This window comes from Staurois parvus, unplaced genomic scaffold (assembly GCF_062004578.1).
Source record: "Staurois parvus isolate SC_StPar_1 unplaced genomic scaffold, SC_StPar_1.0 ptg000506l, whole genome shotgun sequence".
Lineage (NCBI taxonomy): Eukaryota > Metazoa > Chordata > Amphibia > Anura > Ranidae > Staurois > Staurois parvus.
The window spans coordinates 772,205-786,613 of record NW_028318302.1 but is presented as its reverse complement, the minus strand read 5'-3'; the positions used below and the strand labels follow the sequence as shown (position 1 = coordinate 786,613).

General features: G+C 41.7%; 1 protein-coding gene across 2 annotated transcripts in view; it reads left to right on the top strand.

The window, feature by feature from the left end:
* The window catches only part of SLC39A10 (solute carrier family 39 member 10), a 107,670-nt gene that overhangs the window by 75,104 nt on the left and 18,157 nt on the right, over positions 1-14,409 (top strand). For both annotated transcript variants that reach the window (XM_089689976.1, XM_089689977.1), the window contains 4 exons: positions 1,137-1,260; positions 7,466-7,816; positions 8,016-8,096; positions 9,657-9,847. In XM_089689976.1, the coding sequence (XP_089546102.1) occupies positions 1,137-1,260; positions 7,466-7,816; positions 8,016-8,096; positions 9,657-9,847 (747 nt within the window). The remainder of the gene's footprint in view (positions 1-1,136; positions 1,261-7,465; positions 7,817-8,015; positions 8,097-9,656; positions 9,848-14,409) is intronic.

The window sequence follows — 14,409 nt, the reverse complement described above, 5'->3', positions numbered from 1 at the left end:
GTGGTTTCCATTGCTTCTTGCTCTGTCTGTGGAACGCTGAGAGAGTAAGGAGTACACATTCTCCGAACGTGAGCCACCTCCACCTGACGTCATCCCCGTCTGTCAGCATTCCATGGACAGAGCAGTAAGCGCTGGAAACCACCAGCGCCACTGCCAACTTGGATACTGTGACACCCAGAGGGACCACCCAGGAGCCAAAGAATGGGACCTATGTTCAAAAAGCGCTTTTTACCACAATTTTTGTGAGTTGCTTTCTTTGTATACGTTTAAACCTATTTTAAGCATACTGCACTCAGAGGAGCTGTTCCTTTTTTCCTTCTCGTTTTTTGACACTATATACTCTTTTAGCAGTGTTGTAGAGCCCAATGTGATGGATGGAATATATATATATATATATATATATATATATATATATATTGTACATTCACATCAGTCCCTAACCCTCAAGGGGCATACAATCTAAGGTCCCTAACTTAAATTCATACATACACATACTATTGCCAATTTAGATAGGAGCCAATTCACCTACTAGCATGTTTTGGGAGAAACCGGAGTACCCAGAGGAAACCCACGCAGGCACAGGGAGAACATGCAACGATCAGTTACAGCACTGAATTGGTTTATGTTGCAAGGACAATTTGCTGTCCCTAGTGTACGTTAATAGTTTCATTTGTATGCAAACTTTACCATTTTACTTGCATAACTAAAATTCAAGAGTGAGAAGACTTTATATTTCCAACCTGAAAGATATTTGCAAAATAAAATCTAAAATTTTATAAAAACTTACAACTTTGGCTCTAAAACTATTTTAAATGGTTCTTAAAACTGAGCAGGATCAGATAAAGCCAATGCTAGTTGATTATATTACAAATTCAGGTGTTAAGAACTAATATGTTGACCAATCTATGTAAGATGGCTCAGCATGTTCAAAATCCCACAACTAACCAATATTGTTGCATAATAAGAGTTGAGTGAAAAATGTATTTGTGTAATGGCTGCATTTGTATTTGTGTGGACTCGTTTGCCCAAGGTGATCAGGTAACTGTGTAGTTTGATTTTGTCATTTAAAATTTGTCTAGTAAATAAGTCTTCCATTTTAAATCAGATAACTGTTTCAAGGGCTTTCTTTTATTTAGGGAATTAAAAGTAGGTTAAGACGAAAACCTAAAGGTGATGAGTCTACAGTTGGAAGAAAGCTGTCCGATCACAAATTAAATCGAAGGTCAGATGCCGAATGGCTACAACTCAAGCCGTTAGCAGGTAAAGGTGTTTTTTTTTATCAAAGACTCTCTTGATTGACTAATGCTTTTTTTCCATTGTTCTCTTATTCAATTTTTTGAAGGAGCTGTTTGTGGTGGTCATAAATATCCATCTTCCTGATGTTTTTTTGTCTTTAAAATCTTTTGTATGCTGTGTTATGAGCTAAATTATTTTTAGGTTACCTAGTTACAGTTAATAGAAATTGTTACTTTGTGTATAAAGACATAACATCAATGAGTTTATATGCTGGGTAAGGGGATGATATTACAACTTCTGGTGCAGTGATGGTATCCTTATATTAATCTTCTGTAGAACACATAAGGAACAATCTTGATTACAGTGGCCAAACTCATTAACAAACCCTCTGCACAACAGGCAGGTGCATTATCAGTGTGTGTTGACACACGTTTCCAATGCGTTTTTGAATGTAGGATTTGGAGTGGACAGTCATTGACCAAAGCTTGTTAATAATTGCATCAAAACACAGCATGCGTTTTAATCCATTAGTAACCATGCCATTTATTTCTTTGGGCATCCAACCCACTAACACAGATATGCCTTATTTTTCAAAATGCACTGCAGTGCAGGCATGGAAACGCACTATTATTTTTTTTTTTTATTATTATTATTATTATTATTATTATTATTATAGGGAGACTGGACACATGCTTTTTAGCAAGCTGTAATGCACGCAGTAAAGATCAGCAGTGTTCATGGGTCCTTAAAGTTTCCAAAACTCAGTATTAATGAAAATCTGTGAGTAACTCTCAAGCATTCAGTTATTTAACCACTTGCCTATCGGGCATTTTTACCCCCTTCCTGCCCAGGCCAATTTTCATCTTTCAGTGCTGTCGCAATTTGAGTGACAATTGCGAGGCCATGCAGCACTGCACCCAAACAAAATTATCATATTTTTTTTTAGACAGTGCTTTCTTTTGGTGGTATTTAATCAGCACTGGGGTTTTATTTTTTGCTAAACAAATTAAAAAATACTGAACATTTTGAGAAAAAAAAAGAAAGTTTTTTCCTAGTTTGTTATAAAATTTTGTAAATAAGTAATTTTTCTCCTTCAGTAGTGTGCCCTATTGAGTCTGCACTAATGGGCACTGATAGGTAGCACTGATAAGTGGCACTAATGGGCATGGGCAGGCACCACTGATGGGCACTGAAAGGCAGCACTCATATATGGCACTGATAGGCAGCACTGATTGGAACTGTTAGGTGGCACTACCGGGCACTGTTAGGCGGCACTGATGTTCACTGGTAGGCTATGTGGCATTGATGGCAGTGACAGGTGACACTGATGAGGCTACACTGATCATCAGTACCCTGATGATCTGTGTAGATGTCCCCTCTGAGGAATGCCAGTTACTGGCTCTCCTCTTGAGCTTTTGGCGGGAGGAGAGGACTGTTGATAACCAGCATTTATTATTTACATGTGATCAGCTGTGATTGGATACAGCTGATCACATGACAGAGCCGACGTCATCGGCTCTTTACAGTGATCGATGATCCGCTGTGTCCCAGGGACACAGCGCACCAATGATCGCCACACTCAGAGTGGGAGGACATTATATGTCGTCCTCCCAGAACGAGAGAAGCGCCGCCCTCCCGTCGTTGCCTTATATGGCGGACGGGAGGCGGTTAAAGTAGTTCTAAAGGCTCAAGTTTTTTTTTACATTCATGCATTCTAAAACAAATGCATTTTCACAAAATCTTAGCCCTTAATATCACTTTAAGCTAAACTAAAAAGACCATTTACTGGCAGCAAGTAATGTTTTGAAGTCTGTGATTTGTGCTAAAAGAAACAAAGTAACTGCTAGCAACCAATCACATTTATTAAATTTTTGTGTTTAAGTGAGACCAATACAAGAGAAATTCTGATTGGCTACTGTGATTACTGCATTTGTTCACAACATATGCAAACCACATATACAATAGATCTAACATCTATTGGTCATCTAAAAAGACCATAAAGCCATAGCTGTCTCTTTTTTAAAAAAAAAAAACTATTTCTGTCATTAAAACATTCAGAAAGGGAAGTGGATGAGCCCCTCATATGACTAATTGTGTTTGTAAATTTCAGCTTGAGCCTTTGAGGTCAGAAAGAAACATAAGAAAAGGAGCTTAAAACCCTTCAAATGCTGACTGGAGAAGACTACCTAATGGTCATATAAAACATTTCAGTGGCAAAAAAGTATGCAAATCCCTTGGAATTAACTGGTTTTCTGCAGTAATTTGCCATAAAATGTTATCTGATCCTCTTCCAAGTCACAACAATAAACAAACAAAATATGCCCAAGCTGATAACACACACACAATTCAAATTTCTTGGCTTTATTGAACACACACATTAAACATTCACAGTGCTGGGGGAAAAAATTAGGTGAAACCATAGACTAACTACTTCAATGAAAGCTAATTGGAGTCAGTAGTTTGCACACCTGGAGTCCAAATAAAGTGTTACTAAACCCAGGACCATGCATTCACTATATCTGGTCTCCCATAGTACACAGAACATGGAAATGCATTTATTTTAGTAAATATAAACTGCTAAATGCATAATAAACTGCTTTTGTCATCAGCAGTTAGAGCAGTGTTGTGTCTTCTATCAGTGTTCATCTGAGCACTGGTTAAAGCTTGTAGGAATTTTCTTTCTGCTCTAGGAGGATGCAAAACCCCTGACCTCTGTCTGCATAGTGCTGATTGGCCCTGTGCTGATCACATGCCCTCTCCCAAGAAAAAAAAAAAACTAGCAATCCACACTAAACTGAGCATGTGCATGTGGCTACAGGTTCAGTCTGTCTGATCAGGAGATGAGATGTGGACATTTTGAACAAGAGGAGTGACAGAGAAGACAGGATCAAACGGTCTTTACACAATACAAAGGATTAACCCCTTAGGTTCCAGTGTGAGTATAACAAGCATGCTTTACTGCATATGCAGACTGGTTTTACTGTTGTGGGTTTTGTAACATTTTAATGCAGTGAGTTTGGAAATGTAGTTTAGAGCTAGTTTGCTAAGACACTGAAACATTAGAGGATTGCTGTTCATAAGAAGCATCGGCTTATGTGAATCATATCTCTCAAAAAACTCTCACTTCCAGTATTAGTGAGACACCACTTTGTAGGATGAGCATAGGACACAGCAGACAGCATTGTCAGCCGGGGTGGGGGTACGTGTGTTTAAATGTATTAGCAAATGTGAAATATTACAAATTGAAGCTAAACTCCAGCTAACAATTTATAAGAAGCTACAGCAAAACATTTTTTTTCTTTTGGGTTTAAGATTTTATATGAATAAATAAAAGCTGGGCATTTTAATTGCCCCTGTCAGTGGTAAATGGGTTGCCTCATGTATGTGAACTGATACGGTCTGCTGGAGAACTTGAACTTGAGAAAAATAGCAGAGTTGCTGGCTGAATAGCCAGATGAAAATAGAAGAAAAGAAAACTAATAAAGCCATCACATCTAAGAATTGGTAAGCTGCAATATGTTTTGCTTTTGGGTTTAATATTGCTTTAAACCCAATCTAGATGCCATGGAATGACATCAGGAGAGCAGTACACACCAGACATCATACAAATGCGTCTAAGCTGACTCCGTTTTGTAAAGAGGAATAGTCGACAATTCCATCTGAACATTGTGCAGGTCTGATCTAGAGTTACTGAAAGTGTTTACTAGTCATTCCTGCCAAAGGAGATTCAGCCAGCAAATAACTCCAAGGGTTCTTTTTCCTCCAGCACTGTGAATATTTAATGGGTGTATTCAATAAAGACATGAGAAATTAGAATTGTTGGTGTTATCAGCTAAAGCACATTGTGTTTGTCCATTGTGGCTTAGATGAGGATCAAATCACATTTTATGGCAAATTACTGCAGAAGACCAGTTAATTCAAAGGGGATCACATACTTTTCTTGCTACTTTATGTACAAAATCATTCTACTTTCCCTTTAATGAAATATTGAGGGGAGATAGTACCCTGTTTCCCCCAAAATAAGACCTACCCCAAAAATAAGACCTACTCCTATTTTTGGGAATTGCTGAAGTATAAGACCTACCCTGAAAATAAGACCTAGTTGTGATCAGCTGTTCCACCACCTCTGGCACTGGCCCTGTGTACACCAATATCTACTGTCTCCTATAATCACAGAAGCGCGGCTTTTGTGTTTCCAAGTGACAATCCCTCTTGTAAGTAATAGCACCATATGCTCCCACAGAACTCCCTACCTCTGTACTCACTGTGGGACAGGGAAGGAACAGATATCTGAGGGTACAGTGTGTTTAGGGGTGGGGCAGGGAATCTCATCCTGCAGCCTAATGCATGGAAGCCAATGCCCCAGGGGTGATCACTGGCCAGTGAGGAAGAGGCGGAGTGGTGAGTGCGCTTGGTGCACTGACTGTGAAGATAGGACCTGCAGTTCACTTCTGCATCCCGTCTCCAACTCACCCCTTCACCCTGTCTGTGCCTCATCTCTGCACCCTGTCTGTGCCTCATCTCTGCACCCTGCCTGTGCCTCATCTCTGCACCCTGCCTGTGCCTCATCTCTGCACCCTGCCTGTGCCTCATCTCTGCACCCTGCCTGTGCCTCATCTCTGCACCCTGCCTGTGCCTCATCTCTGCACCCTGCCTGTGGCTCATCTCTGCACCCTGCCTGTGGCTCATCTCTGCACCCTGCCTGTGGCTCATCTCTGCACCCTGCCTGTGGCTCATCTCTGCACCCTGCCTGTGGCTCATCCCTGCACCCTATTTGAAACTCACCTGTCAATTCACCTCTGCAACACCTGACTGCAGCTCACAACTGTCATCTGTCATCAGCTGGCCCTCTCTATAGTAAACTTCATCCACAACTGTCTGCAGCTCGCCTCTGCACCCCCTGTCCACACCTGCACATTAAAAAAATAAGACCTACCCCGAAAATAAGACCTAGAGTGTTTTTTTGAGGCAAACAAAATATAAGACAGTGTCTTATTTTCGGGGAAACACGGTATTACATTTAAGGCTTCATGCACACTGCCACATGAGGTTGCCCAGTGTAAATTACAGGCGGTTTTCTGTGCCCAGGTGACACAGCTGCTCATAGTAATGAATGGCTTTACTATAGTTGTACATGGGTAAATGCTGTACTTGTGTAAACCCCCTGAATGTGGCTTGTGTGCTGCCAGGAATCTTTACTCATGCGTGAGTTTATGCCGGTATGATGTATGACTGCGTAAAGCTAGTGTACCAGCCATTCATTACTATGGGTGGCTGTGTGCTACAAATGTCTCTAGTATGTGGAAATACGTCCACAATAAACACTGTTACGGGTTCATGTGTATGTGTGTAAAGCCTAAACAAGGCAAATTTCCAGAAGTTAGTATCTAGGTCAGGCAGGCAGTCCTTATTTCTTGGCTTTTCCCTTTCTTCTGGATTATGTTCACTGTGTAATTTTTATTTACTTTGGATGAGGGCGTATTTAGGATTTGCATATGCTTTTTAAATTACCATTTGTTTTTGTTTGTTTTTTTTGTGTGGGGGGGTTACCATTTTTCCCAATACCCATAGCCTTATCTGGAATGATTAACTGGAGTTTACCTGGCATGTTTTCACAGTATTGTGCAGAGAAGACAAAGTAAATAATGCTACACATTGTCCCAATAATCAAATAATCAAAACCTAGTATCTTAGTTATTATTATACAGGATTTATATAGCGCCAACAGTTTGCACAGCGCTTTACAACATGAAGGTAGACATTACAGTTACAATACAATTTGGTACAAGAGGAAACAGAGGGCCCTGCTCGTTAGAGCTTACAATCTAGGAGGAAGGGTTGAGTGATACAAAAGGTAATAGCTGTGGGGGGATGTGCTGATGGAGGAAATATATGGCGGTTTACTAGGTAGAAGCAGGATAGACTTCTTTAAAGAGAGGTTTTCAGGGATCGTCTAAAGGTGGATAGATTAGGAGACAGCCAGACAGATTGGGGTAGAGAGTTCCATAGGATGGGAGAAGCTTGGGAGAAGTCCTGGAGGCGAGCATGGGAGGAGGTAACACGGAACTAGAGAGCAAAAGGTCTTGGGAGGATAGAGAGCGGTTTGGTTAATATTTTGAGACCAGGTTGGTGATGTAGCTGGGGGCAGAGATCTTAGTGCTGCAGCATCATCTTTGATACTTGTTTGCCTAAAGTAAATGCTGCTCAGTTATTTTTTTCTTTTTTTTAGGAACTGAGGATCAAGCGGCTACTGAGGCTCAGAGACTAAATGAAACAGAAATGACGTATGTTGATAGTCTTCAGTCTCCTGTAAAGGTTTTTGTTGCAGTTGACGAAGAAATGCAACACAATAATAAAGATGGATCTTATGATGATGATCAAAGTGTGGATGATGGACAATATGAAAGTAATCACACAAAGGAAGCGGTATCAAAGAAACACAATCCTAGCAAACACTCCCATCATTCCCATGGTCATTGTCATTCTGGAAAAGATCTGAAAAACACTGGCATTGCCAGTATAGCTTGGATGGTTATAATGGGTGATGGCATGCACAATTTCAGTGATGGTTTAGCTATAGGTAAGTGCAGAGTTTTAAGGAATACTTCTCTTCATGAAATGAATAACTAGATTCCTTGCATTTGTTTGCCTTTCTTAATAAACCTGCAATATACAAATATTATTTGTTATACTTTCAAGACTTGTATAAAGAGTAATGATTTGAGCATACAGTCACTCTAGAATCCTTGTTTCTCTCTGATGGTTTGTCTTGTTTCCAGGTGCAGCTTTCAGTGCAGGTCTTACTGGGGGAATTAGCACATCCGTAGCTGTGTTCTGCCATGAGCTGCCACACGAATTGGGTAGGATTTGTGTGTATGTTGTATCAAGAAATATCCATTGTTTGCTTTTAAGCCAAAGCATAAAAACAGTAGTACAGAAAATTAAACCATACAAAGCAAACTATAAGCATCAGAACATTATTTCATGTTTGTACACTAAAATGTGGTTGCCTACTGAGGGTATGTACCAATACACTCTCTGCACTGAAAATTGTGGGCCGTGACATGCATTTGCATGCAATGTTATGCTGCAGTGTCAACGAGGTACATAGTCATTATTTATTTGCTCTTGGAGTGACCTGCATTTACCCAGCACAGCAAAATGCAGGTTGATAGACTTGGTGTGAATGAACCCTATTTTTCGTTCAATTCAGTTTGTATATAAACTGTTTGGTTTTTTTTTTTGGTTTTTTTAGTACAGAAAAAATTGCAATTTTTTTTTTTTTAAACATTGAATTTTTAGGGTAGCACAGCATAAGTGTTTTCTATACACATGACACATTTTAACATGTAACAAAGCTCAGAATTACCCTGCGATTGCATCAAAATAATAAAACGAGTAATTTGTCTCCGCTGCATAATTGCGATGGGTATATCAAGAAAAATGTGAATAAAAAAAGGTTGTGCTAAGTGACCAAGCTTCCTTAAAAACAAAAAAAATTGTGTAAGTGCAGTATGATACAGAGTTCTAAAAGCTTCAGTTCAGTATCCAAAAATATGCTGGTACTTGTGTGTTCCGCAACCCAAAAGTAAATCAACAATTTCTGTGACTTTTCTCCCTCCACCTTTTGGAAAGCAACACACTGCCTTAGGCCTAGGGCCCATTCACATCTGGCCTTTTGAGATCTCAGGCAGAATTACTGTGATTCTGCCCACGATCACAAATCACACTGAAATATTGGCAAACACACCACGCACGTTCAGGTGCCCTTCATTTTTAATGTCACCTAAACGCAGTGCGGTTTTGCCAAGCAATAAATCATGGCAGACCGCATTGCACCAAGCTTTCTGCCTTTATGTGACTATTGTGGCAAAACTGTGCTGGCATTTAGGTGCCATTGAAAATGAATGGTACCCGAGCATGCATGTTGCGTTTTGGTTTGGGGTTGCTGGCAGAGTCAGAGCGATTTGGCCTGAGATCCCAAAATGCCATATGTGAAGGGGGTCTTAGTTGACACTTTACATATAAGCAGGTTAAAAAGGCTCAGCTAGTGAAATATTGCTTTAAAGCTAAAACCAATCTTTAAAACGCACATGAAGCCTGCAGTGTCCAAGGTGTTCTCTATAAAACGCTGCAGAGAACACTTAAGATGGTTATCCCAGTCTCATAACCTGTTAATGACTGGGTTCTTCTCTCTGCACCTTTTTCCTTTTATTGAAACAAACAGTGCTTTGCTTGCTTTAGATTCCTGAAGCGAGGAAGAGTAAATTGTAAAGTATACCACTGTTCTATAAATGTGCTAGGAGATTTTATCTTTTAAAAAGCGGTGGTATGGATATACTGCTGTATAAATTTGCTTCTAGTCTTTCCTGTTTAAGCTTTTCATGCAAAACTAACTAATTATGTTGTCTTTCCTGCAGGTGATTTTGCAGTGTTACTGAAAGCTGGTATGACTGTAAAGCAAGCAATTGTATACAATGTTCTCTCTGCAATGATGGCTTACATAGGCATGCTTATAGGCACAGCAGTTGGACAGTATGCCAATAATATCACGTTGTGGATTTTTGCTATTACAGCTGGCATGTTTCTATATGTGGCACTAGTTGACATGGTAAGGGACAATAGAGAATCTAAATGCTGTTCAGTAATTCTGTTTGCAGGTTATTCTGAAAAATATTTCCCCTCTCTTGTGCATTTGACATGTACCTGACCTGTTCGCTAACTGCGTGAACCCACATTACTAGTATCCGCATATGCCTATGTGTTTTTGTCTTTCAACTAGAAGTCTACAAACAGACCCTGACACCTCCATGTAGAGCTGCTATTCTCATGATTGCTATGGTGCTGTGTGTGCCTCTTGCCTATCCATACATAGAGGCTACCCATCATACACTGTAACCACTAGGGAGGAGCAGTAATAGGGTGGCCACAGGGCTACCATAGCAGCTTTATTAGTTTTTACATTGTAGGGTTTTCATGGTCCCAGGACACCCTAAGCATTTTCTTGGCACACATGCATAACTTGAGTTAAGTCTGCTGTTACCATAGAGCCCTGTCATAGGTTGTGGTTTCCTTTTAGTTGTACTTCAAAGCACTGCTGATGTGAAAAAAGGTATTTTAATGCCTTTTTGGATACAAAGCAAAGCAACCCTGCCCCCTTCATAAGCGACAGTTACAAGTTTTTGAGTCCAAATGTATAAAATGATTAAACCATAGTGAAAGACAAAGTAGGAAGGAAAAAATAACTTTCACAATTGAAGCTGAATTTCAGTTGTGCATATTTTTGTATAGTTAATGGTCCAGCTTGGACCTATGTATGTATGTATGTATGTATGTATGTGTTTCATACCTGACCAATTCCTGTGGAAGCTGGAAATCAATGTAGTAGGCACCACTTCTACAGTGATTACTGCTAGCTTCTGGGTCCCATGCCAAGTGGCTGCCCTGCTGCTTAATGAACACAGGAGGTTGCTTACTTGGCACAGGTGCCATTCAGTTCACACCTTGCATCTTCTCATTGAATGCAGAGTGTTAAGGGTAGGAGAGGTGGGGAGGTGATGTCACAATGTGGTGTGAGACCTGAAAGCTAGTGGCAATCACTGTAGGAATGGTGCCTACTACAGTAATTTCTTTCTTCTAAAGTAATAGGCCATGTATGACACATGCATATTTGTATACTTATATTGGTGCAAGATGGACCAATGCAACTATGCAAACCTGTAATTCAGCTTTAAATTTTATTTAACTCCTCTTAAAGCATAGTAAAGTTTAATTTAAATTAAGAAATTCAATAATCTGGGCCCCCACAAGTTAATGGTATAATGTGCTAGTATGCATTGCAAACTAGCACATTATGAAAGACTTAAATGTAAAACAAAGCCTCCAGTGGCGTACTTTTGCCACTGACTGGGCTTTCATTTTCACCCAGTTTGTCTTCTGAGTTCGCAGGCTCCAGCCATGTGAATAGGGTAGCTACAATGACATTACCATGCACAGAAGTCACGATCTTGGCATAGAGTTCTGAATTGACAGCACATGTGCAATTCAGAGTGTAAGTGCTCATGCGCCGGTGACATCATCAGCTGCAAAACATGCGTATATCTCCTAAACAGTGCATGTTTAGGAGGAAATTTATTTTGCGTTCAGATAAGCTTACCTGTATGTAAAAGTGACAGATTTCTACCGCTTTAAAATAACAGTTTTAGGTATTTAAATACAGAAGTACTAAAATGATTTCATAGTAAACTGTTAGCATATGTATTTTCTAATAGTATTAAAGCTCTCTGAAAGCATTTTCCAACACTTTTAGCAATGCCTGGTTTTACACTTTCACATGACAGTTTAGTGTGAACATGGTTAGCATTGGGAGGGGCAGGGAAGTAATGTGTATGAACTAGGGGCATTGAGAATGATGCCTGGCCAGTAGCTGCAGGTGTGCTTGCATTCTGATGAGAATGCCTGCTGTTCCACTGATGGAAGTTGGTTTGCAATGGGATGGGCGTATACTGAGCAAATGGTGATGTCCTCTGTACACTATACTGATCATGACTTGGTCCAGACTACCCAGTTCTGTACTCTTTTTTTTTTTTTTTTTTTTAAGGCCAATTTTCAGCTTTCAGCGCTGTCACACTTTGAATGACAATTGCGCAGTCATGCAACACTGTACCCATATGAAATGTTTATCATTTTTTTGAGACAGCGCTTTCTTTTTGTGGTATTTAATCACCTCTGTGTTTTTATTTTTTGCTAAACCAAAAACAACTGAAAATTTGGGGGGAAAAAGTTTTTTCTTAGTTTGTTATAAAATTTTGTAAATAAGTGATTTTTTTCCTGCACTCATGTGCGCTAATGAGGCTGGAGTGATGGGCACTGATAAACTGCACTGATGGGGAGGCACTGGTAGGTGGCACTGATGGGCATTGACAGGCATCACTGATGGGCACTGAAAGGCAGCACTCGTATATATGGCACTGTTAGGTGGCACTGTCTGGCTGCACTGACTGGCAGCTCAGATGGCCACTGATATGTGGCATTCTTGGGCGCTGGCAGGTGGTACTGCTGGGGCTACACTGATCATCAGTGCCCTGATGATCAGTGTACATGTCACCTCTGAGTAATGCCACTTACCGGCTCTCCTCTCCTCACGAGCTGTCAGCGTGACTGCTCATAAGGAGAGGAATGCCGATTGGACACAGCTGATCACATGACAGAGCCGACATCATTGGCTCTTTCCATTGATCGGTGATCCGCTGTGTCCCAGGGACATAGCGCACCACCGATCGCCGCTCCGCACGCCCCCATGGGTAGAGTGGGTGGACGTCATATGACATCCTCCCAGAACGAGAGAACTACCTTGCGCCGCGGGAGGCGGTTAAAGTACGTTATATGCTCCACTTTCTTTTGTTCTGTGTTCACAGCTAATCATCACAGAATTATCCTATTAATACACAGAAGTTTATTCATGCCACGAAGACTATTCTGAATGGCTTTCATCAGCCTGACTTTTGGAGTGTCAAGTCCAGACTCCACTGGGATGTATGCTCAGGCACTGGATTTCACATAGGGTTCTTTTCCGACTTCATTCAGATAAGTTTGCAGAAGAATGCTTTTGAGCTCCATAGTCGCTGACACTGCCCCAGTGTTTTCCCTGTCTCTGAAGATTCGCTTTGTGAGTAGGCTGGTAAGGCTAAGTAGCCGGAGCTGCCTTCTTTACATAGTTTTCTGGTTGCTTTCACACTCTCTGTATCCTGACAGTTTTGATCCAGAAGGGGTTTGCGCTGTGTGGTTGAGCTCTGAGGTCATTAGTGTTGCACTCTTTCCCGTCATGCAGCATTGAGGAGCATCTCCCTGCTTCAGCTTGCATAGACCCACATGGAACTTCTCCCACATATATTCTGTATGCAATTTATCTTCAGCCTTGGTGGCTTCTATGCCATCAGCCACCTGAGACTGTCTGATTCTGAGTCTATCTGGTCTTTGACTTATGAGCATGTCATCAAGGTGTCTCAATCCACTGGTTTTGCTCTAAATTAACAGACCATTGGTTCTTATCAATTGTGGTGCACACCACTGTAAAACTAAAAGATCAGGTTATTGCTTTTACTGATGTGGTTTCCTGTCATGGGTCCTAAACAGCTCTTAAGGCCACAAAGCCTTTACCAGTGCACCCATTTTCACTAAGGAGATTGGAAACACCTTGACATTTGGTTTGCTCCTGTTAAGGATCCGGGTATGACCAGAAATGTGTGGGAACACAGGTGTAGTCAGGGCTGGAGAGGTGGAATGGTCAGGCAGGCCGTTAGGTAGTGTCAGGCACCGCCTGGCGGGATCTCTAGTACCCACAGAACGGGATTCCCCAGGGCGCGGAGTCTAAGCCCCAGTCTGCCTTTTCACCAGAGCCCCTGATGGTGGGGATGGACTTGGCGCAGGACTGAGACCAGGTCGCAGCCCCTGAGTGCACCCAACTGAGGTAGAGGGGTCCGCCGAGGGTATGTACCGTGGGAAAGCCTGACATGAAGAGGCTGGCAGACCTGGTAACAGGGACAGATCCGTGCGGGATGGATCGTCTGGGTAGCATCAGGCGTAGTCAGGCAGGCCAGGTCAGCAACGTGCGGGCATCGAGGTACCAGAGGAGCAGGCAGAGAATAGTCAGGGTCACAAGCCGGGTTCCGTAACTCACGGGCAGCGCGGTACAGAAGATCAGGCAGAAGGATGGTCAGGCAAGCCAGGGATCAAGCAGGAGAAGTCAGCAGAGGTCAGGGTCGGCAACAAATCAGATAGGCAGAGGAACAGGAACACAGGATACAAGATACAGGGGCTCATGGGAAACATACACCAAGGCCCTGATCACAGGCCTGGTCATTCCTTAAATACACCTCCTGCAATCAGCCCCAGGTGTTGGCTGACTGCAGGAGTGAGCTTCTGGCTGCTGAGAGCACCCGCTGGTCAGTCCTGGTACTGCAGCCCACACGGATGGCGAGTCCCACCACCAGTGCTGAGTCCATTCCTGACAGCTCCACTCACTTATTAACCTTGTTCCTGTTTTGGAGAAATTTTGTTCAAACTTTTTCTACCCCCAATGTGGAAATGTCCTTCCTTAAGAAAATGACCACCGTAATGGTGGAGGATGCATTGATCTTTAAGGACCCAGCTGATAAGCAGTTTAAAGGCCCT